At 38.6% G+C, this 27,924-nt stretch overlaps 1 protein-coding gene across 9 annotated transcripts in view; it reads left to right on the forward strand.

Annotated features, from left to right (window-relative positions):
- Nucleotides 1–699: 699 nt before the first annotated feature.
- The window catches only part of TCF12 (transcription factor 12), a 367,303-nt gene continuing 340,078 nt past the window's right edge, over nucleotides 700–27,924 (forward strand). For 7 of the 9 annotated variants that reach the window (XM_025472675.3, XM_025472677.3, XM_025472678.3 and 4 more), the window contains exons 1-3: nucleotides 700–1,114; nucleotides 2,142–2,238; nucleotides 3,298–3,370. In XM_025472675.3, the coding sequence (XP_025328460.1) occupies nucleotides 2,164–2,238; nucleotides 3,298–3,370 (148 nt within the window). In that variant the 5' untranslated portion in view covers nucleotides 700–1,114; nucleotides 2,142–2,163. Of the gene's footprint in view, nucleotides 1,115–1,396; nucleotides 1,524–2,141; nucleotides 2,239–3,297; nucleotides 3,371–27,924 lie in introns of those variants that run through there. The other 2 variants (XM_025472676.3, XM_049104445.1) reach the window with 2 other exon arrangements.

Genomic DNA, 27,924 nt, shown 5'->3' on the forward strand with positions numbered 1-27,924 from the left:
CCAAGACAGGGGCTGCGCAAGCAAACCTCCCTGGGCCACCTCTACAAAATGAAGGCACTGGCTTGATCCGTTTCCAGGAGCTCGTCCCGCTGTCCAGGTCGGTGGCCCCGAACGGGAAGGACTCGCGTGGGAAGAGGTGACTGCGGGTGCAGGCGGGCTTGTGTGGGTGGCGTGTCTGGGCGGCCGGAGCCCACACCGCTTTGTGCAGTCGCAGGGGGCGTCGGGCCCCTTCTCCCGCGTTCCGCTCCGCACCGAAGGCGACCAGCTGCACCGACTCGGGCGCGGGCCCAGGTGGCTCGGTCTCCCTTCCCCACGCGCGCATCTTCCGCGCGGCGCAGCCTGTTGGGCCGGGACGTCCGGGCCGGGCCCGACCCGACCCGACCCGGCGTGCGGCGGGCGGCGGGCGGCGTCCGGCGCGGCTCGCTCGGGACCCGCGGCTTCCAGGGCTCTGCGGCCTCGGGCTGGGCGGCCGCGGCGGCGGATCCAGATGCGCCCGCAGCTGCGCCCGCCCCGCGCCGCGCCGCGCCGAGTCGCTCCGCCGCCCGAGGCAGAAGCGGGACCGGCCGGAGGAGGCGCCACGGCGCCTGCGGCCCTGCGCCCTCGGCGGGCGGCCCGGCCCTACTTCGCGGGGCGCCTCCGCGCGTCCCCCGCCCCTCCCCGGCGGCCCCGACTCCGTCCCGCCTCACCCCACCGCGGGCTTTGTCCACCGGCCGCGCGGCGGCCCCGCCCCGTTCCCGCCGGCTCCTCCCCGCCCCCTCCGCCGGCCCCACTTCCTCGGCGCAGGCGGCGGGAGCGGCCCGGGGACGAGAGGGTTAACCCGGGGCTCTTCCCGGCGCGGAGGGATCCGGAGCCGAGCCGAGCGCGGTGCTGAGGCCGCCTCAGCGAAAAAAATGTCCGCCTGAGGAGACCCACAAGTTCTATTCGGGGGGACCGCCAGCCCGCCCCGGGAGGAAGGGGCGGCCAGGCCCGAGAGCCGCCTCCCCCGCCCGGACCCGAGCGCTCGCGCGGGGCAAAGTGAGCCTTGCCGCCGGGCGGTGTGAGGGGAAGCCCGAGCCCGCTCTCCCGGCCGAAGTGAACTTTAATCGGGGAGGTTGGATGCGGACACGGGCGGCAGGTAATTGCGGCGGGGCGGGCGGGAGGGGCGCGCGCCGGCGGCGCTGGGGGCCGGGGGGGCGCCGCCGCGTCCCTGCCGGAGCCGCGGCGTCCCCGGCCCGCGCGCCAACTCCGCGCCCCTTTGTACGGGGGCGAGCCCGGGGTTCCCTCCAACTTGGGGCGCGGAGTGGGGGCGGAGGCGAGAGTCGCGGGCGGCCAGGCCCGCGGGCGGCGCGCTCGGCCTGCGCGGGGCCCCCTCGGCTCTCGGCGCCGGCTCCGGGGCGCGCGGGGGAGCGGGCTGCCGCGGCCGCCGCGCGGGGCTCATTGTTCGGCAGGTCCGGGGCTGGCCGGCCGCAGGCAGGGCGGCAAAAGTGGGAGGAGGCCGAGCCGGCGGCGGAGGGCGCCGGGCGAGCGCCGCACGAGTTGTTGGGGTTTGTATTTTCTTTCTACAAAGGCCCCTCGGGCGCGCGGGGGTTGCTTCCCGGCCCCCCGGGGCCCGCTGGGGACGTCCGGGCGGCGGCGGCGGCGGCGGCGGCGGCCGCGGGCCTGCGAGCGGCGCGTTCCCTGCAACTTGTCAGTTCTATTGTTGCCGAGCCAGTGAGTCACTTCGCATCTCCCCCCCTCGTCGCCGCTCCGCTCGCTGGACGCCCAGTCGCCCCCTCACCCCGCCCCTCGAGACCCCCGCCCGGCCGGGCGCCGCCGCGCCCCCCCGCCCCCGGCCCCGGCCCCCGCCCCCGGCCCCGGGCCCGGCGGCCGCGCAGGGGTGGGGGCGCCGCGGAGGGGGCAGGGTTGGGCTCGGAAACTTGCGGGAGAGAGGCGGCGAGTTGCGGGAGCCGCGGCGACGCTCGCGGGCCGCGCGGAGGGAGGGACGCGTGGATCCGCCGCCCCGGCGCGGTGCTGGGCTCTCCTGCCCCCTGCCCGCGCGGCGGAGGGAGCGAGGGGGCAGCGGCCGTCAGCCCGCGGCTCCCGCGCCGGCCCTGCGCCCCTCCGCATCCCCTCACACACTTTGGGCCTCGGTGGTCTCTCTGAGCCTGTTTCCTCTGCTCTAGGACCTGCTAGAAGTGGCCGAAGATGAATCCCCAGCAGCAGCGCATGGCCGCTATAGGGACCGACAAGGAGCTGAGCGACCTGCTGGACTTCAGTGCGGTAGGAGAGCTTTCCGCGGCATCTCGGGGTTCTGCTGAGGTTTACCAAAAAAAAAAAAAAAAAAAGAGAGAAATAAGAAAAGGGGGGGGGGGGCGGAAAGCGACGTGGAGACTAGGCTGCGTGAACTCCATCTGCTTTGAGCAGTAGTTCTCAGGGCTGGAGTCCAGCTCCCCCAAGTTGGACACCTGAACTTTGATGTAATGTCTAGACTTGCAGATTTAAAACTTTAATGCCAGAGGGGTCATTTGATTTAACCAGTTAAAAGGAGAACAATGTAACCATGAGCTTGGGCTGAGTCACCCTCTGACCCTGATGATTGTTAGGGATTTTGAACTTTGTATGAAAAGAGAAAAATTATTCCCCCCCCCCCCCCCCCGCACTCCCCATTTCCCTCCCTAAGATGTGACAGAATTTATAATACCTGAAAGATGTCAGTTAGGGGAAAGCCAGTTAAAGGCTAGAATTTTCAGCCTTTTTGGCTGGACACTGTACATGTATTTTTATGCGTGTGTGTAAATGCGTGTGTGTACATACATAAGTACCTGTATGTTTATGAATCTCTTACCATGGGACATAATTGAATGACTTAAAAATAGCTGAAACCGAGGGCCTACTGTCTTTATCTCCACTGGGTTGAATTCCTTTATTAACTGTTGTTAAGAGGAAGGACCAATACCTACTTTATAAAACTGGGTTATAATGGATCCTTACTCTATGTAGTAGTTTCATTGGATGTAATTCTGACTGAACTGAATGGTAATGTAAATGTAATGAGATCTGTCTTAGAAATTGAAGACCATGGACAAAAATTTACAGTTTAAACTTAATAATCTTAGACTTTCTCATGAAAGTGACTGCGTTTTGAGAGCAGAATATAGCAACTATTTTCAAGTAGCTTTAGGACATAGTATATTAGCTTTTCTGGGTCTGAATGTATATCTTCAATTTTACCGTCACTTCCTTCTGAAATACAGTAACTGATGACTCTCGGTGGACTTTTGTTTACAAGGAGTCTAGGAGAATTTCAGGACTAACAAATGCATTTGGGTTATTTTGTAGATGTTTTCTCCACCTGTTAATAGTGGGAAAACCAGACCAACGACACTGGGAAGCAGTCAGTTCAGTGGATCAGGTAAGATGATATTTAAAATCGGAAACTCATATTTTGGTGATGTGATACGTTTTGGTAGAAAAATAGAAAGTATTTTAATATCTTCATGCCATTCTGTAGTGTCCATTTCAAATTAGAAGCAAAAGCAAGGCTCAAATGAGGACTGTTGCTTTCAGGATCCATTGATATTTCTGAGAATTTAAGCATTGATTTAAAATTTTTCTGTTTTCCGTGAATTTTTAAGTTGAATTTGTCTTGTTTGAGTACAAGGGATTATATCCTGCATCTATGTTTGGACAAGTACCGGAAGAAAACACTCTGTGGTCCATGTGTGGTCTTTTTTTTTTAATGTTTATTTACATATGTGTATTTTTAAGTTTTGCTAAAATTTCAGCCTTATTTGCATTATTGAACCTTTGGATTCTAAACAATTGGTGAAATAATGTAATTTGATATATGTGTATGGAAAGTGGAATTGAGTCAAGTAATAATCAGTAAGACTTAAAAGATGGTCATTCCCTTGGAAGTCTGCAGCAAATTAGCAATTTTGGGGACAGTTATGTTAAAGGACTGTTAGAGATAAATGAATAGAGAGATTTATTTTCAAATGACATCTATTAGATGACTGAATTCCACATTCAGATTACATTAGGACAATGTTTCGAATAAGTTAGATTCCTATTCCTATACTGGTGCTGTGGTCTTTAAATTTACTTTATGTATATTTATAACTACTCTGTTCCATTATGAACACTTATCCCATATTTCTTAAATATGCATTTTTTTTGTTTTTCTAACTTATTTAAACTCATGTTTTCAAAAGTAAACAGTCCAGAAGCAAGATACATTACAGTGTTCAAAACCTAGGATTTTCTTTTAAGTTAAACTTATTCCTTAGTTTTCAAAAAAAAAAAAAAAAAAAAAAAAAAAAGAAAGAAAGAAAGCAAGCAAGCCATGGACAGCATCATCTTAAGAAAACCAGCTGTCAAATCCCTAGGCTGAAATTTAGTAATTCCTCTTTGACCGGTGCTTTTATTTTCCCTAGTAAAATGATAGTCAGTTTCTTAAGATACTAAGAGAACAAAATATCAGGAAAAAATGAAATATAACTGATAACACCTTATATACCACTTTATATTTAAAAAGTGTTTGTTTCAATTTAAAAATAGTTGACATATTTTATTAAAATTTATTTTTTATGGTGAAATTACAGCTTGTGGGTAGAATATAGTATGTTTTTTAACACTTCAAATAAGCAAAATAAAAGCATTCTACATTTTACTTTCCTTTTTTTTCGTTCTACATTCTTCATTTATCCTATGTTTTAAAATAGGCTGAAGGCTGATACTATCCTTATTCAAAAGGGTATCATAAAATGTCAGCCAAACCCCAACTCTATTCTTAACCTCCTTCCCATTTACTAGTAATCATTTGAAAATTGTCACTTTTTTGGGGAGGGGAAAAATTATTAATGTAGAAGGCCATATTCGTTTCTTCACTACTGATTTGAGTGTATCTCAATTTTTGCAACTAATAATTCTTTACTAGCACTTTCAAATTCAGTTTGTCTGATACATAGTAGATGCTTAATATATTTCTTTAAATGAGTAGTGACACTGCTGTTCTAGACTGAGCTTGAATTGTAGAAAATATATTTAACTGATACTCATTGATATCAAGGACATGAACTTTAGAAACTTGATATTAGAAATACTTTGTTTTTAGAATAAAGGCAATTATGTTTTTTTCAGTTTTTAGAATAAAGGCAATTACATTTTTTTCATTTTTTAAAATTATCCTGTGATTTATGTAGCTTGTGAAACTAAAAAGTATGTGTGAACTTGATATGTATTATTATAAGCATGGCATTGGAACTCTGTGGGCCTTTCTGTTGCATTATGCCAAGAAAAAAATTGTCTATATTGCAGAACTAGTTAGACAGTATTTGATTCTTTGGAATAGGAAATTTTTAATTTTAATACTGTTAGATTTGTTACTTACCCATTGAAAGTTTGAACTTAAACACATGTTCAGTGGATGTAGTTATATTTATCTCTCTGGTTTGTTTTACATTCCAGAAAAAAAGAAAAGCAGTGGTCTTTAGTAATTAGTGGATTTAAATTTTTGGGAAAGTATAATGGCATAAGTGATTATTTTATATCAGTATATTGGTAGATGTGGTTTTTCTGTAGTCAGTTTTCTTAAAGGGAATGTCTAGAAGAAATTGGTATAGCAGTATTATTTTATTTACATATTTTAGGGATCCCTGGGTGGCGCAGTGGTTTAGCGCCTGCCTTTGGCTCAGGGCGTGATCCTGGAGACCCAGGATCGAATCCCACGTCGGGCTCTCGGTGCATGGAGCCTGCTTCTCCCTCTGCCTATGTCTCTGCCTCTCTCTCTCTCTCTCTCTGTGTGTCTATCATAAATAAATAACAATTTTAAAAAAATGTATTTACATATTTTATTGACATCTGAATAATCTTCATCCTGATTTGATAGGATACATAATTCGTCCTAATGCCTGTTTATTTGCAGCATATAAGGAGCTAACAATCTTTCTTTCTGAAGAGCTGACTTAAAAGTTATAGAGTTTTTTTATATTTGGAGTAACACTGTAAAACCCTAGGTCTTTGCCTCATGAAAACTGTAGTTGCATGTTTTCCTTTCTTACGTTTTTTTTGAGGATGGCTTAATTTCACATGGGGCTTTTTGTTGAGAAATAATAGAACAGATTTAAGGGTTTTTTTTTAGCTGAAAGCGTACAATATATTTTATAGTTTTAAAAAACATATTTTTAAAAAAGTCTTATTCCTAAAACAAACCAACACCTTGTATGATAGCTGACACTTCAAGTCATTGGAAAAGATGAAAATGTATTTAATATTACTTGTCTGGAGAAATCTGTTACAATACTATTTCTTCATCAAGGCGTCAATTTTCTTGCATTATCATAAGACTGAATTTGTCTCTTTGGTATGATAGAGTCTGAGATGTTCTTACAGTGACCTTGAGAGGTGTTTCTCTCTGTAGGAGTTAAAAATGAGATACTGTGTTATGTTAAACCAGTATCAGGAGAAAACTTGTTTTTTTTTTTTTTTTTAATTTTTTTATTTATTTATGATAGTCACACAGAGAGAAAGAGAGAGAGGCAGAGACACAGGCAGAGGGAGAAGCAGGCTCCATGCACCGGGAGCCCGATATGGGATTCGATCCCAGGTCTCCAGGATCGCGCCCTGGGCCAAAGGCAGGCGCCAAACCCCTGCGCCACCCAGGGATCCCAGGAGAAAACTTGTTGAAAGGATCGATAAAATGGAAGTAGTTCAGGTGTTTAAATCCAGTATTCCCTCCAACTTCAGAGTTTAAATGCATAGTACTAAATTGTGGTATTGGTTTTAATTTTTAGTAGTTTAGATGTTTATAGGATTCCAAAAAAAGTTTCCTTTATAAGTTTTTGAATCCAAGTAGTAAGAGATATTGGAAGGGAATGATTGTATTCATTTTGTAAGCTATCTATCTATATATATTGAGTCTATCTTTGATATTTCCAGAAAGTTGTTTTACTTAGCAAGTAAAGCTTTACTTTTTGTTACTCAATGCAGATTTTTGTAACACAGTTTTTTCTTGCCCAAAATTTTTGGAAATCATTGTAAGAACTATTTTCCAGCTCCTAAGTTTTAAAAGGAATACAGTTTTTCATTCTTCAGTTACTGATCACTTTTTTGGGGGAAATGTTTCATTTTTATGGGCTTTATGCTTTTTGAAAGTATTGATATAGGGCCAGAAAAAATGAATTTTCATTAAATTAAAGTTTTTTAATTTTTTTTTCTAGATAACTGTAGATTCATTTGCAGTTGTAAGAAACAATACAGAGATCCTGTGTGTACTTTACTAAATTTCCCACAATAGTAGCATCTTGCAAAAGTGTAGTACAATATTGGAAGTAAGTTATTGACAGTGATACAGTGAGGATACAAAAATATTTCCATTACCACAAGGATCCCTGGTGTTTCCCTCTTATAACTGCATCCACTTCTCAAGTAATCAAAGAAGATCCATGGTAAGATTAGTAAACACCTGCTCAGCGTATTGAACATGGAATGAACTTTTCAGATTGTGTGGCATTATTTGTAACATTTGAAAAAAATCAAGAAAGAAAGCCAAAATGTTATCAATGTGTGTTTTAACTGTATTACAGGTAGGAATGATAATTTTATATGGAGGGTAAACTAGGTTTGTTCATTTCAATTAAGGTATCTTAAGGTAATGAGTAGGGTGTGGTTCATGGTGTGTACCTATCAGTATTAAAATTTGTAATACAATGTCTAGTAATACACACTTGTTCAAATTTAGTAGTGTTGTGTGAGTAACTGAACCATATTGGACATTTGCTCTTGGCAGGCTGTAGTGATGAATACTGCAGGGTCAGTAGGCATGTAAAGAAAAATATAATATTTTAGGATAAATATGGTTTGCTCATTTAAGGTAAAAGCTAAGTAGCAAAGGAGTCTTTTAGAGATAAGCTATATATGAAAATATCAACTTGGAAAAAATAAAAATTAGAGATAAGACTATAACTGAGTATTATGTACTTTTTAGAACAGTCTCTGTAGTGTTCCTTTAAGTGGTCATGGTTAATAATGGATTTGGAGAACAATTTGATCAGATAATGAGACTCGTTAACATATAGTGAGGCATATCTATAAGGAATTTTTTTTAATATTTTCATTAACAATTTAAATACAAATTCAACTGTCTTTTACATTGTTCTTTAGTACATCTTTTTCTTTGAATTCTAAAATAATTTTTTTTGAATCGGAAGATAAAGTTGAACATACTGAACCTTAAGTGTAAAAACAGTTGCTTTCACATTGTAGATTTGATGGGGGCCGTTTAGAATAATCTCTTATTGAAGGCAGATAGTCTTTTCCATTCTTGAACAATTGGTAATCATGACTGGAATGTCACTGCCTGCTTAGTGTTGTGGAAGACTTGGATATAGCTCTGGCCATAAGAGAGTAAAGCAACACTATTAGAAGGAGTCTCCTGGAAAAACAGGCTATTTCTGGACAGCATATGGGATACTTAAGAAAAAAAAAATTAGTAAGACTGCTTTTGGGTATCATTTGAATATATTTTTTTGGATGAGGATGTTGCAATTAGAAATCTAATGGCTTTTGAGTTTAGGGAATAAAATGAGAAGACAAACATTTAAATATGTCCGTTCAAAAGACTAATGAATGACTTCCCTTGTTAAATAGTTGAGCCGTACATATCTCAGATTTATCAATTAATTGTATGTTTATTCAGTATCTACTTGGGGCAGCCTGCTATTCTAGTAGCTTTTAGGAAGGTGGGAAATGGAGTAGGACAGGGGCCAAAAAAGGAGGCATTATATGGATAGAATGCTAAAATGTAAAATTGTGAGGGAAACCTCTGTGACATATAAAATGTCAACAACTACACATTAATATAGTTTCGATTGAGTCTGTGAGAATAAGGATGAGCTGAGAAGTCAGGGAACTGATTTAAGGAAAACTCAGAGATGTTGGATTTAGAGTTGATTTTTAAAGGAGATATGGAAAATGAGTTAGGGAAGAGAAGAATTGTCCTCCCAGAAGTGGGGTAGCATGAAAATAGACTCGGAAATGGGAATTCGACTTGCTCCAAAGGGCTATACAGTTCAGGAAAAGAGAAGTTGGTTTTTATTGATCACCACTGCACTCTTGGAAGAGCTCATATTTATATACTATTATCTGAGCCAGAATGTATTATCTTCAAATCCAGTCATTGCCACTTACTAGCTGGGTGATCTTGGGTGAATTACCTAACCTCTCTGTGCTTTTGTTTCTTAATCTGTAAAACGTGACTAAAAATAGTAGCTATCTTCACAGGGTGGTTATGAATATTAATTGAGTTAGTACAGGTAAAGCTCCAAGGAAGAACAGTGCCTGGCACCTAGTTAGCTGTGGTGGAGTGAATTATTAGTGCTTAGACAATAGAATAAGGAAAGCAGATGTGCTAATATAGGGATGAGTGGCTGGTGAAGGTTGGACTTGATGTTAAAATACGGAGAAGGAAGGAAAAATACCAGAATGAAAGGATTGACGGAATTTGAAGAATTGGATTTCTGTAGGTAAGAGAAATGACTTAAGGTTGCAGTTGTAGCATAACTGGAGTGTGGTAATGCTGGAGGAAATAAAGATGCTGAATTGTTTTGAGGATTTTAAATTTCACATGACCTGGGACTCTTCTGGCTAATTTTGGGATTTATGAGACAGAAGTGCCAGGAGAGGAGTTAAAGATGTTGGTTAAAAAAAACAACAGCAGCTCTTTTTTGCTTATAAAATTAATAGTCATCATTGAAAAGAAAGTTGGAAAACAGAAAAAGCGACAAAGGAAAAGAATACCCATTATTTCCCTGTCCAGAGAAAATTGTTATGTTTTGATTTATTTCCATTTGGTTTTTGTTTTTCCTGTTAGTCCTGTGTTTGAAAAGTTGAGGGATCCCTGGGTGGCTCAGCGGTTTGGCGCCTGCCTTTGGCCCAGGGCGCGATCCTGGAGACCTGGTATCGAATCCCACATCGGGCTCCCGGTGCATGGAGCCTGCTTCTCCCTCTGCCTGTGTCTCTGCCCCCCCCCCCCCCCCCCCGTATCATAAATAAATAAAAATTAAAAAAAAAAAGAAAAGTTGAGATGATGGTTTGCTTAATGATGTTTTCAATTTGTGTCCTCTTTTTTAAATTTTACTTAATGAACATTTTCCTCATGCACTTAAAGATTCTTTATAAACTTGGTTTAAAATTGTATAATATTACGTGGAATGGGTATAGGGTAACTTAACAAATCTGTTCTTTTACTGCTTACATTTAGGGATTGTGTTTGTTAATTTGCTTTTTTGTTATTATAAAAATGTAGTGAACACCTTTTTGTACATACATATATTTCTATCCACACTTCAGTTTCCTTTGGATAGATGTAGATTTTGTTTTTTGTGCCTGCAAGTTATAATTAAAGCTAAGAGAGTGAATGAATACCCTTAGGGAAATGAACTCAGAGGGAGATAAATTATCAGGCCGAGGATTGATGTTAATGGTGGAGTTAGATGTGTAAAATTAGTGACTTTGGATAATTATTTAATGTAAAAATACAATTTTTATTTGTATATGAATGGAGTGTAAGATGACAGTATGTAGAGATTTACAGTCTGTTTCTATATAATTTTGTGTGCAGTAACTGGGGGGAATTTCTGTCATTCTTTGACCTGTGCCTATTGAAATGGAATGGAATCTAATGGAGTCTATCAGTGAGAGAGCCCTTGAATTCTTAAGAGAGGCACTGTAGGATAGTGGGAGGAATTGGGCTCAGGAACCAAAGAGCTGGATTGGAATCACTGCTTTGCAACTTATTAGCAGGGTAGCCTTTGGCAAGTCATTTAAATGACCTGAGCATACTTTTTTTGTGAAAAGTGGCTGATGCTGCCTACCCTCAAAATTTTTGAGGATCAAATAAGATTATCTTTATGTATGGCCTGCTACACATCAGCTTGAAAAATGGTTGCTGCCAGGAGTGCCTGGATGGACCAGTGGGTTAGCTGTCTGACTCTTAATTTTGGCTCAGGTCATGATCTCAGGGTCCCGTCCTGTGTCCAGCTTTGTGCTGGGTATAGAGTCTGCTTAAGATTCTTTCCCTGGGCAGCCCGGGAAAAGCTCAGCAGTTTAGTGCCACCTTCAGCCCAGGGCATGATCCTGGAGACCCCGGATCGAGTCCCATGTAGGGCTCCCTGCATGGAGCCTGCTTCTCCCTCTGCCTGTGTCTCTGCCTCTCTGTGTGTGTGTGTGTGTGTGTGTGTGTGTGTGTCTTTCATGAATAAATAAATAAAATCTTAAAAAAAAAATTCTCTCTCCCTCTCCCAACCCTTCCGCCCCCCCCCAAAATGGTAGCTGCCGTTATTATTGTGGTATCTTCTTAAGTAATACTAATGATAATATTAATAATTAATAGTAATAGTTATAACCAGTATTACAGGCAGTGTTTATTGAACTACGAGGAAATGCCTTCACAAGGGTAACCTATCAAAGTTGTTTTTCAGTGCCATAAAATTAAATATATATTGTCAGAAATCTAAGAAGAAATCAAAGAAGAAATCAGGCAGTAGTTTTTTAAAATAAATTTTTTTTTTCCCTTTAGAAGAGAAGTTTTGAAAGGGTATCAGGTACCTAAGAACTTTACCCCCCTTTTTTTTCCCTTGCAGTTGATTTCTTCTTAATACTATTACTTTGTAGATTAGATATATATAGTGTGGAATGGTAGACAGAAATGTGTACACCTTTTGCAAACCCTTTACCATGCTAAAGTGTTGCCACTTAGATGTAGTGTTTTCTTCATATGCTCTCTCAAGCTATTTGAAATTCTTTCTGGAATGAGATGTAGACTAAATAAATAAGTAAAATAAAAATTATGTGATCTGAGAGGATAGAATAGCTGGAAGACAGGTTGGAGAGAATGTTAAGAGTCTCTAGAATAGAGCTTCTCCAATTTCTTTCTTAATAGCAGAGGAGAAGGAACAGAAACTCTCCTGGTAGCCTGAAGCAACGCATTACAAGTGAGCAAAAGAAATTTATCTTAAAAATGTATGTGTATTTTACTTTCTGCTCCTAAGCACAAACATATGTGTTGTAATATAAATATGTTTTAATTAATCATAATCAGAAAAACTGAGGCTCTAGGAGCATGCACCATGGTTAGTTAGCTTATAGCATTGCCTTCCTTATGTTTTGCATTGTATCTTTGGGATTAGGGACAAAGGTGGAGTAGAATGCAGGCCTATAGTAAGTATCCTTTCTTTAATGAGAAGCCCAGTTCTAGAGCGTATTATTCAGCTGTCTTTGTTAGTGGATCTTCTCTTGCTTCCAAAGAAGTCTGTGAAAAGGGATCATTACGTTAGGGGGCAAATGGTTTTGGTAGGGAGGAATTTGTTATTCCATAAAAAGCACGGAGAAAATTGTTAGTAATGTCATTTGTTTTTTGAGCCCTTGTTTTCTCTTTGTCATCTTGTAATTTCTAACAGGTCCATGACTTGAGAAGAACATGTATATTTTTATAGAGAGGTCTTTGGGTTTTTAGGTTTTGGGTTTTTGTTTGTTTTTTGCTCCATGTTTGAAATGTGCTCTATTCCATGTTAAAAATGTGCTTTCATAAAGACTATGATGAGTCATCCAAGCTACTCTGAGCTGATTTGGGGACATAAAGATCATATTTAAAGATCACACTGTAAACAGATTAGGGATTGGTTGCTAATTTTTATTGCATTGGGTAGTGACTCAGGGATGAAATTTTCAAAATAAAGTAATAAAAATTTAAGGTGCAGGACAGAAGAGATTGCTTTTTAAAAAAAAACAACCACTACCACATCGTACCATGTTTTTGTGTATTAAAAATGTTGGCTGAAGGTGTCATTTTGTCACATCTGTTGTAGGTGCTAGGAAAGTGCCTGAATTTGTACTGAGGGAGTTGTCTAAATTTGAAAGATTATTCCAGTTATCCAAGGGAAGTCTCTTTGGGAACTTCCCTTTAAAAATTGTTGATTTTCTTCTGGTGGTTTTACCAGGTAGCCATTGTGAGGCTTTGAAATGAGCAGGATCAACTCACAATTACTAGTCTGCCACTTCATTGGTGGTTAATGTAGAGAACACAGGTTGAATTTAATATGATCATGCAGCTCCAGTCAATGAGCAAATGTGCTCCTTCTCTCAGCAAGAGTTGTGAGTAGTGGTGGAGCACTGCAGGGATCCTGCTAGGAGGGAATTACAGTCATCAGGCTTCTCGGTCCTTGAGGCATGTGTTGTTTTGAGGTTGTTGAGGATAAATAAAAGGTTTGCTTTATCACTAGAGAGGAAAAAATGTGAGGCTTCACTTTGAGCTTATGGCAGAAGTGTGATTTGGCCTCAAGTTAATTTAGAGAATCAGTTTGTGTAGGTCCTCAAATAGCAAAAACCTGAGTTAGCAGGTCCTCTTAGGTTTTTGCTTTAAAGACTATTTATTTATTTGACACACAGAGAGAACACAAGCAGAGGGGAGTGACAGGCAGAGAGAGAGAGGGACAAGCAGGCTCCCTACTGAGTAGGAAGCCAGATGCAGGGCTCTGTCTCAGGACCCTGCGATTATGACCTGAGCCAAAGGAAGACACTTAACCGACTGAGCCACCCAGGTACCCCAGATTTGCTATTTGGAAGCCCTACTGTATCTAGCTGACTTTGTCATCTTGTCAGAGGCCCTTTGTCTGCTTGGCATTGACATGCTAAGGTTTTAGAAAATGTTTTTCAGTGTTGGTCTCAATTTAAAGTTTAAGGGGAAAGTTGTTTCATGTTCATTCTCTTGGTGTGAACTTCCAGAGAGCTTGAATTCATTCATTCATTCATTCATTCATTCATTCATTCATTTATTCATTCATTCATTCATTCATTTATTTAAGGATTTTATTTATTTGAGAGAGAGAGAGAGAGTGTGAGAGAGCACAAGCAGAGGATGCTGCAGGGAGAGGGAGAAGCAGGCCCCCTGAAGAGCAGGGAGCTCCATGCAGGCTCCGTCCCAGGATCCCGGGATCATGACCTGAGCCAAAGGCAGATGCCCAATTGCCACCCAGGTGCCCCTGATTATGCCCAAGTAGGCAAGTAATTAGAGCCATTTCAGGACCATACTAAATATACTAAATGTTTAAGCATCACCTAGTTCTTTTTATTCTAGGGCATAAATAATTAATTATTATATGTCAAGACCACCTTTCACCTGCCAAAGGTCCACAATCTCTGATTTGTGATTTTGAAGTCCAGGAAAGTCTGAATCAAAATTTTTCCTTTAAATTCAGCATAAATTATTTTAGTGGCAAAATCTGATCTTCTCTGAAGGGAGGCTGTTGACAGTTTGTTTTCCTAGTTCTTTTATGATTACTAGGTACTGGAAGTGATTTGTAATGTATAGTATGTGCACTGTATTTCTTTTTTTAAATTTGAAAAAGTGAATTCTAAAATCTACTTGTCCCCATGGATTTTTGAAAAAGTATTATAGCCACACATATCCCCCCACCTCCCACCCTTGGTGTGTGTCTCCCAGGTATTGTTTACAACTTAAAAAAAGAATTTCTTTTTTTGGACTGAAAGTCTAGACCAGAGAATTTGTTATTTTAAATACAGAAAAAATAATGGTGGTGAATTTGTTAATATAAAGGAAATTACAAACTCCCAAGTTCTTCTTGGAATTTGGCTTTTCATGCTGAGCTTTATATTTGAGTATTTTGGCTGGTACATTGATTTAGGGAATCCGTTTCTATTTTGAGGAGAGACACAGCTTTTCATCTTTTGGGCCAAGGAGTGTACTGATATTTCCCTGGTCAGTTTGCGTGGGAATTTTCAGTGTGCTAACAGGACTGTCAGTGTGCTAACAGTCTGTATTTGCATACAGATACATAAACCCAAGTATAAATAATTATATGTATATACATAAATAATATGTAAAACTAGCACTATGTGATCACCTTCAAAAGGAAACCTCAGCCCTGACCATACCCACTTTTAACTGTTGCATGAGGACAAATGGAGAAGAAAATCCTACCAAGTCATCTCATCTTCATGAAGAAAAGTAGGAGCTAAGATACAGTTTCATATGGCACAGATAACAAAATCAGTCTTTGATGATTTTATTCTCTTCTTTTGTATTGGTTAAAAAAGTCTTTATAGATTTGTAGCATGTTGTTTGTTTATTGCAGTATACTATTAAAGGCATTTCCATCGTAAACAAATTGTGATTTTAATGAGCGTATGAAATTTTCCTCAGTAGCCTGTCATTGGCTCGGTCCTATTATTAATAAAAACTATGAAAGTAGCAATGAAACTAATTTGTTGTGTATGTTTTGAGGGGCCTGTCAGTTGGCTATTCAGACTTTGGTTGCCTTGCAAACCTATTCCCTGTAGTATTCCCAGTAATGCTGTCTCAGGAACCATGAATACTTAAACAAGTAAACTCAAATAACTAGATTAAATAATAAAATAATTGAATAATTTAATCCACTTAGTTTGTAGGGGTTTGAGATGCTCTGCTGTAGGAACACAGAACAGGCCATATAGCCAGGATCTGTCTTGTCTTCCTATTTATATAATTTCTTGCAGTGCCACAATGAGCAGACTCTGAGTTTGACAGTGGAGGTTTAAAACTTGTAATAGTAGTAGGACTTTGCTCAGTGAATGACTGAAGGAGGAGTCTAACTGTTGGGAAAAAAAATTAATAAAGTATTTTGTAAATGTTTAGTCATACATTGTTTTCTTCATAATTCTTATAGGAAGTTGGTAACTTCATTTTGCAGAGGAAATAGAGAAATCAACAGTGATACACATTTGCCTGTGGTTTCTCATTGCCCTTCAGAAGTAGCAAACTGATGAGTTGTAGTTGCACCTGCACTGATACCAATCTACACCAGGGCAAGGTTTGTCTTGAGGAGGAATTTAATATCTCCAGAAATCTTTAAAATTTGTTGTTGTAAAAGGAGATTTAAGTGGTGTTATGTTGATATTCTCCAAAAATAAAGTGCTTCAAAATTTATTTTTATTAAAAAGAAAACAATAATCAAAGCCTTTATACAATAAAACTTTTAAAAAAGTATTACAAGATATTAAATATAAATAGTTACAACCTGAAATGTCTTCAGGAGAGTGTAATTCTTTGTGTGTGTGGTCTTATTGTCCAGCTGTCATCAGACTTTGTGCCTTGGGAAGAAGATGAAATTTGAGAGTTGTAAGATACTGGAATAGTCCCAGCTATTATTTAGTTGAGTCCTAAGAAAGAATGGTTGTTCCATAGTATGGAAAATTCTTTATTTTCACTTACCCCTTTTCAAAGATTTATGTTTATTTAGTTCTAAAGGCAAGTAAAAGCAGATGGAAAGTAGTTATTCCAAGTGTAGTTTAAAAATGTTATTAAACATATACAGAAGAGATTTTAATGGAAGTTAAAATTTAATTTTGGGAACAGAACTTTCAGTGCATTAAAATGAAGAGATGAATGCTAACTTTTATAGTATTGAGTGGGGTTGATTAGTCCCATTTTGTATTTTCATTTATTTAAAAGTAGACTGGGCTTTCATTTTGTTGAAGGGCATCTGTAGATCTTTGAAGAGAGCACCTAGTAATACCTGGTTGTTTTTAGTTGGTCTTTGTAGGATGGTTTGTTTACATTTAAGGTGGTAGAGAATAGAGACACATTGTTGTATATTGAAAAGAGGGGTTTGGAGTCACAAAGTTTTGGTTCAGTGTTGGTTTTATCGTTTACTAGATCTGTGATCTTAGGGCAGTATGTTAACTTCTCTTAGCTTGTTTATCTAATGTACAAAATAAGGAAAATAAAAATACTGCCCTAGGGGTTGTGATAGTGATCAAGTTAAGTAATTTTTAAGGAAATTCTAAAATGTGTAGACTTAACAGTTGTGTACAAATATCAGTTGCCTTATTATGTTAGGTGGCATAGCAACTCTTGAAGGGATTCTAAGCTCATAATTATATATGGAGGGAATGACTATTCATACAAATCTCATACATTTCTTACACTTACTCAAGATTACATCAGGTGGTTGAGAGGTAAGAAACTCCTTATAGGGGATCCCTGGGTGGCGCAGCGGTTTAGCGCCTGCCTTTGGCCCAGGGCGCGATCCTGGAGACCTGGGATCGAATCCTACGTCGGGCTCCCAGTGCATGGAGCCTGCTTCTCCCTCTGCCTATGTCTCTGCCTCTCTCTCTCTCTGTGTGACTATCATAAATAAAAATAAAAAAAAAAAAAAAAAAAAAAGAAACTCCTTATAGTAGTTAATGCTCAAAATTTCTACATCCTTCAAGTGAATTCTTTCTCTTTTTGGTTAGGTGGGGGATGTTAAGGCAGAAAAGTGAAATTCTCATGCATATTCTTTGTTATAACTCTTAATTATATCCCAAACCATGGAGCCCAAAAATTAGTATCCCTGAATCCTTTATTCTCAGCTAAGTTGTTTTAAATGCTTGTTGAGGATCTCTTGTAGTGACAAGGTTAATCCCAGGCTTAAGTAGGTGTGACAGCTGAATGGTTCTTAGGAATAGTCTGCTTTTGCTTTGTTTGAACAGTAATTTGAACAAAACTTTAGTGTCACTAAGAGTTAACATTTTAAAGATTTAAAAGTATGGGTTCTAGTGGCCTTGGTATGTATATTCCCCAGGGAGGACAAGAGATTGCAAGGATGAGGTTGGGAAGTGCGAGTAGAACTTCCTTCTATATGCCGTGCTTGAAGCAGAAAGGTATAAGTTTTATCCATAAATGACAAGGTATCAGGGCTCTGAACTGTCCGATAATGCTACTGTTTCTAGCATGTTTGATTAGGGAAGATGAGGGCTTGCCCAGGTCCTAATACTGCTTTCCATTTAGTGTGCTTGCCTAGTTATATAAAACACCTGGCCTACCTGTTATTGGGAAATATTGAGGCTTTCCCTGACTCAATGTATGTGTTTCCCTGACTTGTATGTATGTGTTTATGAGATTGTGTTTAGAATTTTTCACTTTATTTTAAAGAAGGACATCAGCAAATTCAAACTCCATAGAACCCAGAGCCACTAGGCCTATTAGGGTGATTTTGATGGAGGTCTGTGGACTTGTACATTCTATAGGAGCTATTTGCTAATAATTCTTCGGGATAAGACAATGACTGGGTTTGGGTTATAGCATGATTTGACAGCCACTTAGCTGATGTCAAGAAAGTTCTGGGGCCTTCTGTTTCTCCATTTCCCATTGTAAGAATGCCTTTTTTTTTTTTAAGATTTTATTTATATGAGAGAGAGTGAGAGAGAGAATGAGCAGGGGTCCCAGTGTAGGGCTTGATCCCAGGACACTTGGATCATGACCTGAGCTGAAAGCGGACGCTTAACTGACTGAGATACCGGGCCCTCCATGAATTCCTAATCCTTCCTTGAAAGATCTATATTAAATTACAATGATGTGGGAGTAGATGGTAGGTGAGACAGCAGAACAGGGACTTTTGGGAATGGAGATTAAGGGTTTCTGAATATAACTTCTCAGCACTCTGGGGCCAGGTAAAGTAGCTTATTTTTTTCCTTAGGTAATTGATGGCTTCTGCATGCCTGCTGCCGGCTCTGATCTGGTACTCTACTGCTAGATATTGCAGTAGTCTCCTTACTGGGGCTCCTTGTGTCCATTTGCTCTCTTTTCCAATCTTGTCTGCTAAGCTGCCATAACAAAATAACACAGACTGGGTGGCTTAAACAATAGCAGTTTATTTTCTGATAATTTTAGAGGCTGGAAGTCTGAGCCCAGCATGGTCAGATTCTGATACTGACTCTTCTTGGATTACAGATGGCCATTCTTGTTTTGTTCTTTTTTTTTTTTTTCTTGTTTTGTTCTTACAGTTTTTTCTTAATGTGTATGGAGAGGGATTGTAGGAGAGAAAATTGTATGGTGTCTTTTCTTTTTTTTTTTTTTAAGATTTTATTTATTCACAAGAGATACACAGAGACCGAGACAGAGATACAGGCAGAGGGAGAAACAGGCCCCATGCAGGGAGCCCGACATGGCATTTGATCCCGGGTCTCCAGGATCAGGCCCTGGGCTGAAGGTGGCGCTAAACTGCTGAGCCACCCAGGCTGCCCCTCTATGATGTCTTTTCTTATAAGGACACTAATCTCATCATAGTAGCTCTACTGTTATGACTTACTTTACCCCTAATTATCTCCCAAAGGTCTGACCTCCAAATACTAGCTTCTGTAGATGAATTCTGGGGGGACACAAGTCCATAACACAATCTTTATATATATATATTTTAATCCTCATATTTTTAAAGCATTTTCATCTTGTGATTCGTGTCAGATTTGTTCCCTGTTGGCTATCCAAACAATGAAAAGGGGGCACCTGTGTGGCTCAGGTGGTTGAGCATCTGACTTTTGATATCAGCTCTGGTCATGATTTTAGGATTGTGAGATTCAGCCCAGCATTGGGCTCTGTGCTAGACATGAAACCTGCGTAAAGTTCTCTTTCTCCCTCTGTTCCCTGCCCCCCTCCCCCAATAAATACATAAAGTCTTAAATAAAAACAAAAACAATAAAAAGTCTCCTCTTGGCATTTAAGTTCTTTAATAATCTGATAGGAACTTGCTTTAGCTAGTTTTCTAGTCACTTCTTCCAGTCTGAATTGTATGGTTCAGTTAAACTGGTCTCCTATCTGACCTCTTGCCTCTGGTTATTCTTTTTTCCGAAACTGGAATACTTTCTTGTCATTCTTGTACCATTTGAACCGCCTTTCCTTTATAAAATCTTTTCCAGCCATTTCCAGGCACAGTTTTGTAGAAGTGTGACTTCTAGTATTTTAAAGTTTTTTGGGTAAAGGATTTCTTTTTTTGCTCCTGCAGACAAAGCTAGGGTCAGTTTGGCAGTTAGGGCCAGTAGACTTTGAGTTTAATCAGTTATTGTAGCTCGACAGCCCCTTGAGTCTAATCCTGTAGTTTAAAAGAATACTGAAGCCTGCTTCTCTTAAATACTGAACACAGGATTTCTGTTTGTAGGACTTGAACTCAGTGATCTGAATTCTTTTTAGCCTAAAAGTCTTTAGAATTTTGTCATTTTTAAAAAAATTATGTGTATGTTAAGTAGGTTATTAACTCCCTGAAAGCAAAGATAGTGTTTTACGTTTGTATTTCTGCAAAGCACCTTGCTTTGAGGTCAGTAAATTACCTGGTGATGGACTGTTTTTAAGTTTGGAGATGTGTGATAGGTTGGTGGAAAGAAAGATTAAATTCCCTAAGTTAAATTGCCTATATTGTGTTTTTCTTTTCTAGCATCAGCTTCATGGTGAGGTTTGAAAGAAGCATGAACTTGTGTGGATTAGCAAAGTGGAGACCTGCGGTGTTTATTTGTTAGAATGTTTCACCTATTCTCTTATTTCTTTTGAAAAGATCTTATTAGCTCATCCAGGACTCCACATTTAAATATCAAGGATGAGCAGGAAGTGTCCAAGTGGTAAAGTCATCGAGGTTGTATGTGAATATGTCTGACTCTACCAAACCATATAGCTAGCCGTTGCTCTGAAAAGCAAAAAGGAAGTGATAGTTTCATAGTGTTTTCTTTTCACAAGGTATGTGTCACTTTTGTTCTTTAGTGATGTCAGCTTGTGGGGAGAACGGCTTGTCTGATGGCTGGGATTGATGGGGTAGGAGAGATCTGTTGTATGAGGTCTTATAGGAAACATTTTACCACAGTCTGGAAACCAGTTGATAGCCAAAACCTTGGAAGTGGTATTTCCTTAAAACAATCCTGATTTTTGCTAGTTGGGTTGAGCCATGGAAGAGAGGTTATATGGTCTAGCATTATAGTAGTTGTGGGAAAACATCCATAAGAGCAGAAAAAGATGATCTTATTTAATGGAATGGAGTCCATTGACTTCCTCGCTTAATTTGTGATAGAAAGGTGAACCACCATCTTATACTAACCATGTTTCCTTTTTTTTTTTTTTTTTTAAAGATTTATTTATTTTAGAGAGGGAGAGAGAATCTCAAACAGGTTCCGCTCTGGGCTCAATCTCATGACCCTGAGATCACAACCTGAGCCGAAACCAAGAGTTGGACACTTAATTGTGTCCACCAATTGGACACTACACCACCCAGGAGCCCCTAAATGTTTCTAAATCATCTTCATTTGTAGATTTTGGGGCTAAAGCTGCTTTTGTCAACTGTAGAAAATATGTTATCTTCCTATTTTGACATTAGTTTGAAGATCTAAACATGCTATCTTTGGCGATTGTATCTTTTATCTTTTTTTTTTTTTTTAAACTAGAACTTGAGTTGATTACTCTGATATAATTTGGAACTAAAATCCTACCCTTGTATGTGGAGTTTGGAAAAAGCTTGTTTTGAGGGAAACATCAATTGAAGGTTAAGGAGTTTTGTGAGGAGAGATCTAGAGCTGTATCAAGCTGGAGATGTGATCTGTGTGATAAAGGTAGTAAAAATTCTCATCTCAGTAATCTACCTTAGAACAGAATTTCTCCATTATAAGCTTCTCACTTACTTAAAGCCACTTTATCTGCTCGTTTACATGACTCAGATCTCCTATAGCTTACCTCTGAAATATGTAGAGTCTGTTTTCTTGTGTAGTCTGATAGAGCATGGTTTTCTATTTCAAACAGTAATTTTCATTGTTTGTAAAACTCGTATAGATTTTTCAGATGCCACCTTTACAGAATTATGGTTGATTTTTCTCTCAAAGTGCCCGTTTGCTCCCTGTGAAAGGAGCAGGTTTGCATTTATTCAGTGAGTCTAAGATGAGATAATTGGTATTTTTATGATTTGAATGGAGGCTTTGTATTTTTGAATTTTGTGAAACAAAGCTGTGTTTGTAAACACATTTCAAAAATATAAATGACACTTTTTGGTAAAGATGTTCACTGAATAGCAAGAAAGTTCAGAAAAGAGCTTTTGTTAACATTTAATAATAATCTAACTGTTTTCATTGACTATCTCATTGATTAAAGAGTACCTGATTTTTTAGAACTTTTTGTGTTGAAAATAATCCTTAGACTGGGTTGTGGTAGGAAAATATTTTCTTGGCATCCAAAACTCCTGGGAATTTGGAGTTTTCAACTTTTTTAAGTTTAGAAGAACGTATGGTAAACAGTGTACCTGATTTTTTAGAACTTTTTATGTTGAAAATAATCCTTAGACTGGGTTGTGGTAAGAAAATATTTTCTTGGCATCCAAAACTCCTGGGAATTTGGAGTTTTCAACTGTTTTCTAGGTTTAGAAGAACGTATGGTAAACAGTGTATTTCAATATAAAAATAGTCTTGGGAAACTCTAGGAAAGCATTTGTTTAGTGCTCTGATGTAAGATGAACAAGTTGCTCTGGTATTGGACCAATAACAAATATTTTAGTATGGCTTCCCTGGTTTAGGTATAAGTAAATGGATTTCAGGCAAAATTCAAAGTGAGTCTTCAGATTTTGTAAAACGAGGTGGTTGATTTTACATTCCCCTCCAATTCCTTCTTTTAAAGACTTTTGTTGGCTTTTTAAAATGAAGTTGTCTGGTCAGGTGTGGAAGTATTGTTTCCAGAGGAAGTTGTATTATGTCTATTTATAGTGATTTTCATGTGGGGAGAAAGTGTTGAATTTTAAATTCACTTTGAGAGCTTATGAGTAAGTGACAGAAAAAATTTCTTTTTAAACTACTTTTGAAAAATTATGAAAATATAAGCCAAATCTAAACAAATCTAAACAGCATAGAATGGTACATGGTGAAAAACCAAAGTTTTTCTAGTCATTCCTTCCTGTTCTCCATTTCTACTCCCTTGGCAGAGATTAATACTCAGAGTTTCTTCTCAGAGGTTTTTGTGCATATGCAAATGATACATAGCTTTTGTTTTACACAGGGGACAACAGTTCTGCAACTTAACCTTTTTACTTAAGAGAAGGAAGGTAGGGGATCACTATCTAAAGGGCATTCTTGAGCCCATATAGATTTTGCTAGGACATTTGATTCCCTAAAATATGTATAATGATTTGACCTGTAATATAAAGTAACATAATAGCATAGTACATATGGCTTAATGAAGCTAAAAAAACCAAAAGCATTAGCATTTGTTGGCTGTCTTAAGATTTGTTTTACCCACTTAATAATTGTTCTCTTTGGTTTAGAAAACACACACAAATGAATTTTATTATATTAGAAAGTGGTAAGATATTAGTTCCTTATGTTTAGGCACTGTGCACAGGGCATACTTTTAAATGAGTTATTTAACAATTTTCATAATAATAGCTGAGGTAGATCCAGTTTTACTCCTATTTTTGCAAATGAAACCCAGGCTTCACAGGGTTCTAACACATCTACTAAGTGGCAGAATCAAGTTTCAGAGTTGATCCATGCAATTATGTAGCAGTAGCTAGTTATTTAGATTGTTAAAAAAAAACCCAAAAAACTAGTCTCATGGGTAGTTGTCTCATGTCTTGTATCACATATCATAATTGTTTAATATTAAAATTGAAGTCGTTGTTGTTATAAGGTGTTTAATGAAGAGATTGGCTTTTTCCTGATCCCAAATTCAACAGTGATTAGCATCACTTGGGAAGCTATATATATATTGGGATGTATATATCTATTCCTGAATCACTAACCTTAGATATTCAGATTGCATAGATCTGGAGGAATATGAATATGAATAGGAATATGAATTTTTAACAAGCTACTGCTTAATTCTTAAGCAACCAACCTGGCTTCACTGAAGTATGTCTTTATTTCAAATTTATGAATATGAAGTTTTAGTTCTTATTTTTCTCTGAAGATAATGAGCCACTACTTAGTAGAAAAATGTGTAAAACTTTAAAGTTCATTTAGTGATGTGTTTGAAACAAAACTCCATTTGTTAAGCTGTATTATATTGTGCCATCAGGATTTATTTTATTTTTAGGGCCACACTATGACTGAAGGTGAGTTGAACTGAAGACTTTATCTTGTCTCTTGTAGAAGTGAACACTGTGGAAATATTTTGTAAATACATCTCTAAAATGCATAGACTGAAAACCAAAATTAAGTGATTGAGTCTCAAAAGCCTCTTTAAGTGGTGGGTTTATCAGTTTCATTTTTAGTTGAGAGCAAGAAAATACTTATCCAAAGAAATAACTGTACATTAGATCTCTTGCCTTGTAATTGTTTTAAATGTTGAGGTTGTATTACCATGCTTCTAAGGAAAGAGAATTAAATAAATCACTTGGTGGCTTTTATTTGCTTATTTTTCTGTATTTTGGTAAACCTGAGTATAAGAAGGAAAGTATTCTCCTGTCTCCTTTAGAAATTCTACTTGCTAGATTTAGAAAGATTGGCAGTATTTCTGGCATTATTAATTTTTTAGTGGACAAAGTATTTTCTTTCAATATTGTCTGTTCTGTGAGCTCTCCTAGTGGGGCGGGGCAGTGAAGTTAGAAGGTTGTATTAAATTCAAAAGACACTATTTACTGAGGTAGTTAGCTGCAAAATAATGTTGGAAATAAATGTATCTGATAAAGGGGTAAATAGAGTTCAGAGAAGGGATTAATTTTTCCATTTGATATGTTATGGGAGACTGTGGAAGAGATGGAATTTGAGGAAAGATTGTCTTGGGGCCAGGAGATTGGGGAATAGACTTTGTAGAAGGAAGACATGGCATAAGCAATGTCTCAAGTAGAAAATGTTGTGTTCTAAGAATGTGAATGGTTTAATCTGGTGTAAATATGTGTGTCTCACTATTCTAGATTCTTTGCATTTCTGTATAAATTTTAACCAGCTTGTCAGATTCTATAAAGCCTGCTGAAGTTTTGGTTGCAATGCAGTTGATTCTATATACTTCAATTTGGGGAATGTTGACAGCTTAACACTGAGTCTTCCGATATGTGAACATACTATATCTTCTATACTCATTTAGATCTTCTGTAAATTTTGTGTGACAATATTTTGCAGTTTGAGTATAGAGGTCTTGTCCATATTCTGTTAAATTCATCCATAAGTGTTTCATATTCTTAAATTCTAATATACATGGTATTAAAGATTTTTAAAGGTTTTTATTTAGATTCCATTTAGTTAACATACAGTATAATATTAATTTCAAGTGTACCAATACAGCAATTCAATATAGTACCCAGTGCTCATTACAGCAAGTACACTTCTTAATCCCCATCATCTATTTCACCCATTGCCCCCCACACCTCCCTTCTAGTTATCATTAGTTTGTTCTCTATAGTTAAGTGTCTGTTCCTGATTTGCCTCTCTTTTTTTTCCCCTTTGCTCAGTTGTTTCTTAATATTCCACATGAGTGAACTCACATGTATTTGTCTTTCTCTGACTGACTGATTTTGCTTAGCATAGTACTCTTTAGCTCTATCCATGTCATTGCAAATGGCAAGGTTTCATTCTTCTTGATGGCTGAGTAATATTCCTGTGTGTGTGTGTGTGCATGTGTGTGTGTATGTGCATGTGCGTGCACATACACCATATCTTTATCCATCCATCAGTTGATGGACACTTGGGCTATTTCCATAAGTTGGCTATTGTTATAATGCTGCTATAAACACTGAGATATTAGTATATTAGTATTTTTGTATTTTTTGGGTAAATATTTACTGATGCAATTGCTGGATCATAGGGTAGTTCTTTTTTTAAGTTTTTGAGGAATCTCCGTACTGTTTGCCTGAGGGAGCACATCAGTTTGTATATTCCACCAACAGTGCAAGAGGGTTCCCCTTTCTCCAGATCTTCTCCAGCACCTGTTACCTGTTGTCTTTTGTGTTGCTAATTTTAGCCATTCTGAGAAGTGTGAGGTGATACCCATTGTAGTTTTGCATGACGAGTGATGTTGAGCATCTTTTCATGTGTTTGTTGGCAGTCTGTTTTTTTTTTTTTTTTTGGAAAATGACTATTCATGTCTCCTCACGTTTGTTAATTGGATTGTTCGTTTTTGGGGTATTGAGGTTTGTAAGTTCTTTAGTTGGATTTTGGATACTAACCCTTTATCAGATAGGTCATTTGCAAGTATTCACTCCCTTTCCATAGGTTGCCTTTTAGTTTCGTTGATTGTTTCCTTCTCTGTGCAGAAGCCTATTCTTTTGATGAAGTCCCAATAATTTGTTTTTGCTTTTGTTTCTCTTGCCTCAGGAGACAGTAGCTAGAAAGAAGTTGCTACAGCTAATGTCAAAGCTGTTAGTCTGTATTCTCCTCTAGGATTTTTATGGTTTCAAGTCTCACATTGGGGTCTTTCATGCATTTTGAGTTTTGTGTATGGTGTTAAGAAAGTGGTCCATTTTCATTCTTTTCCATATGGCTGTTCAGTTTTCTCAAGACTGTTGAAATGGTTGTCTTTTTTCCATTAGATATTCTTTCCTGCTTTGTTGAAGATTAATTGACCATTTAGTTGTAGGTGCATTTCTGGGTTTTCTATTTTGTTCCATTGATCTATGTGTTTGTTTTTGTGCCAGTACCATACTGGTTGTTGTTGTTGTTGTTTTAACCATACTGTTTTGATCAGGGCAGCTTTGTTATAAAATTGTTGCTGGTATATAGAGATGAAATTAATTTTTGTATATTCACGTTAGGTCTTGTAACCTTGCTAAAAAAGACTTATTAAGTATAATAACTTTAAAAATGGATATCTTGGGATTTACTATGTGTATAATCACATTGTCTGCAAATTAAGACATTTTTTATTCTCATCTATCTTTTATTTCTTTTTACTGAATTAGTACTGGCAATTATAGTAAATATATAATGTTAAATAGAAGTGGTGAGAGTGGGTATCTTTGTCTTGTTCTCAGTTTTAGGGGAAAAACACTCAGTTTTTCACTGTTAACTGTGATTTAAAGTGTAGGTTTTCTGTAGATGACTTTTACCCGGTGGAGGAGATAGTCTTTTAATCTTGGTTTGCTGAATGTTTATCACAAATGGATTGAAATTCTGTCTTGTGTTTTTTTTTTTTTTTCAAAATCCATTGAGATATTAAATGGATTTTTTCCTTTTTTTCTGTTCATACAGTGAATAACCTTGATTTTTGAATGATAAATTAGCTTCGTGTCCCTGGAATAAATTCCACTTGGTCATGATATATTATTTTTATGTTACTAAATCTGGTAATATTTTGTCAAGGGTTGTTGTATCTGTATTCATGATGGATATTGATCTATAGTTTTCTCCTTTTTTTCTTTTGTACTGTCTTTGTATTGGTTTTGGCATCAGTGTCCTGTTCCCTCATCAAATGAATTGGGAAGTATTTGCTTGCCCCTCTACTATGTTCTGAGAATTTTGTGAAGTGGTTTTATGTCTTCCCTAAGTACATAATTCACCAATGAGGCCTTCTAGGCCTAGTATTTTCTTTGTAAGAAGGCTATAAATTGTGAACTCAATTTCTCTAATTGCTGAGGTGATTCAGGTTTTCTGTTTCTTCTTGAATCAGTTTTTATGATTTGAGTCTTTCAAGGAATTTGTCCATTTCATTTGTTATTGAGATTATTTCCCTAAAATCATCCATAATATTCCATTATCCTTTTGTTGTGTGTAGGGTATATACTTGTGTTTTATCTTTACTTCTCCAATATCAATTGGCAATTGTGTCTTTGCTTTTTTTAAAAATAATCAGTCTTAAGAGAGAGTTTATATTTATCTAGATATTTTTGATTTCTATCATTCTTCAGTCCTTTGTATATATCCAAGTTTCTGTCTTGTCTCATTTTCCTTTCACCTGCAGAATTTCCTTTAAAATTTTTACAGTGCAGAACTCTGGGCAATGAATTCTCTATTTTTGCTAGTTTGTAAAGTTACCTAGCCTTTGCTTTTGAGGGATATTTTTGCTGGGTATGGAATTCTGGATTGACTTTTTTCTTTTGTCAATTTAAATTTGTATTTTGGCTCTCATTTTCATGACAAGTCTGGAATAAGTCTTAGTCTTTGTTCCTTTTTATATGATATATTTTTTTTTTTTTTGGTTTGGCTGCTTTTAAGGCTTTCTTGTTTTCAGTAATTTGATTATGAGGTTTTTATGTGTATATATAT

This window comes from Canis lupus, chromosome 30, assembly GCF_003254725.2.
Source record: "Canis lupus dingo isolate Sandy chromosome 30, ASM325472v2, whole genome shotgun sequence".
NCBI lineage: Eukaryota > Metazoa > Chordata > Mammalia > Carnivora > Canidae > Canis > Canis lupus.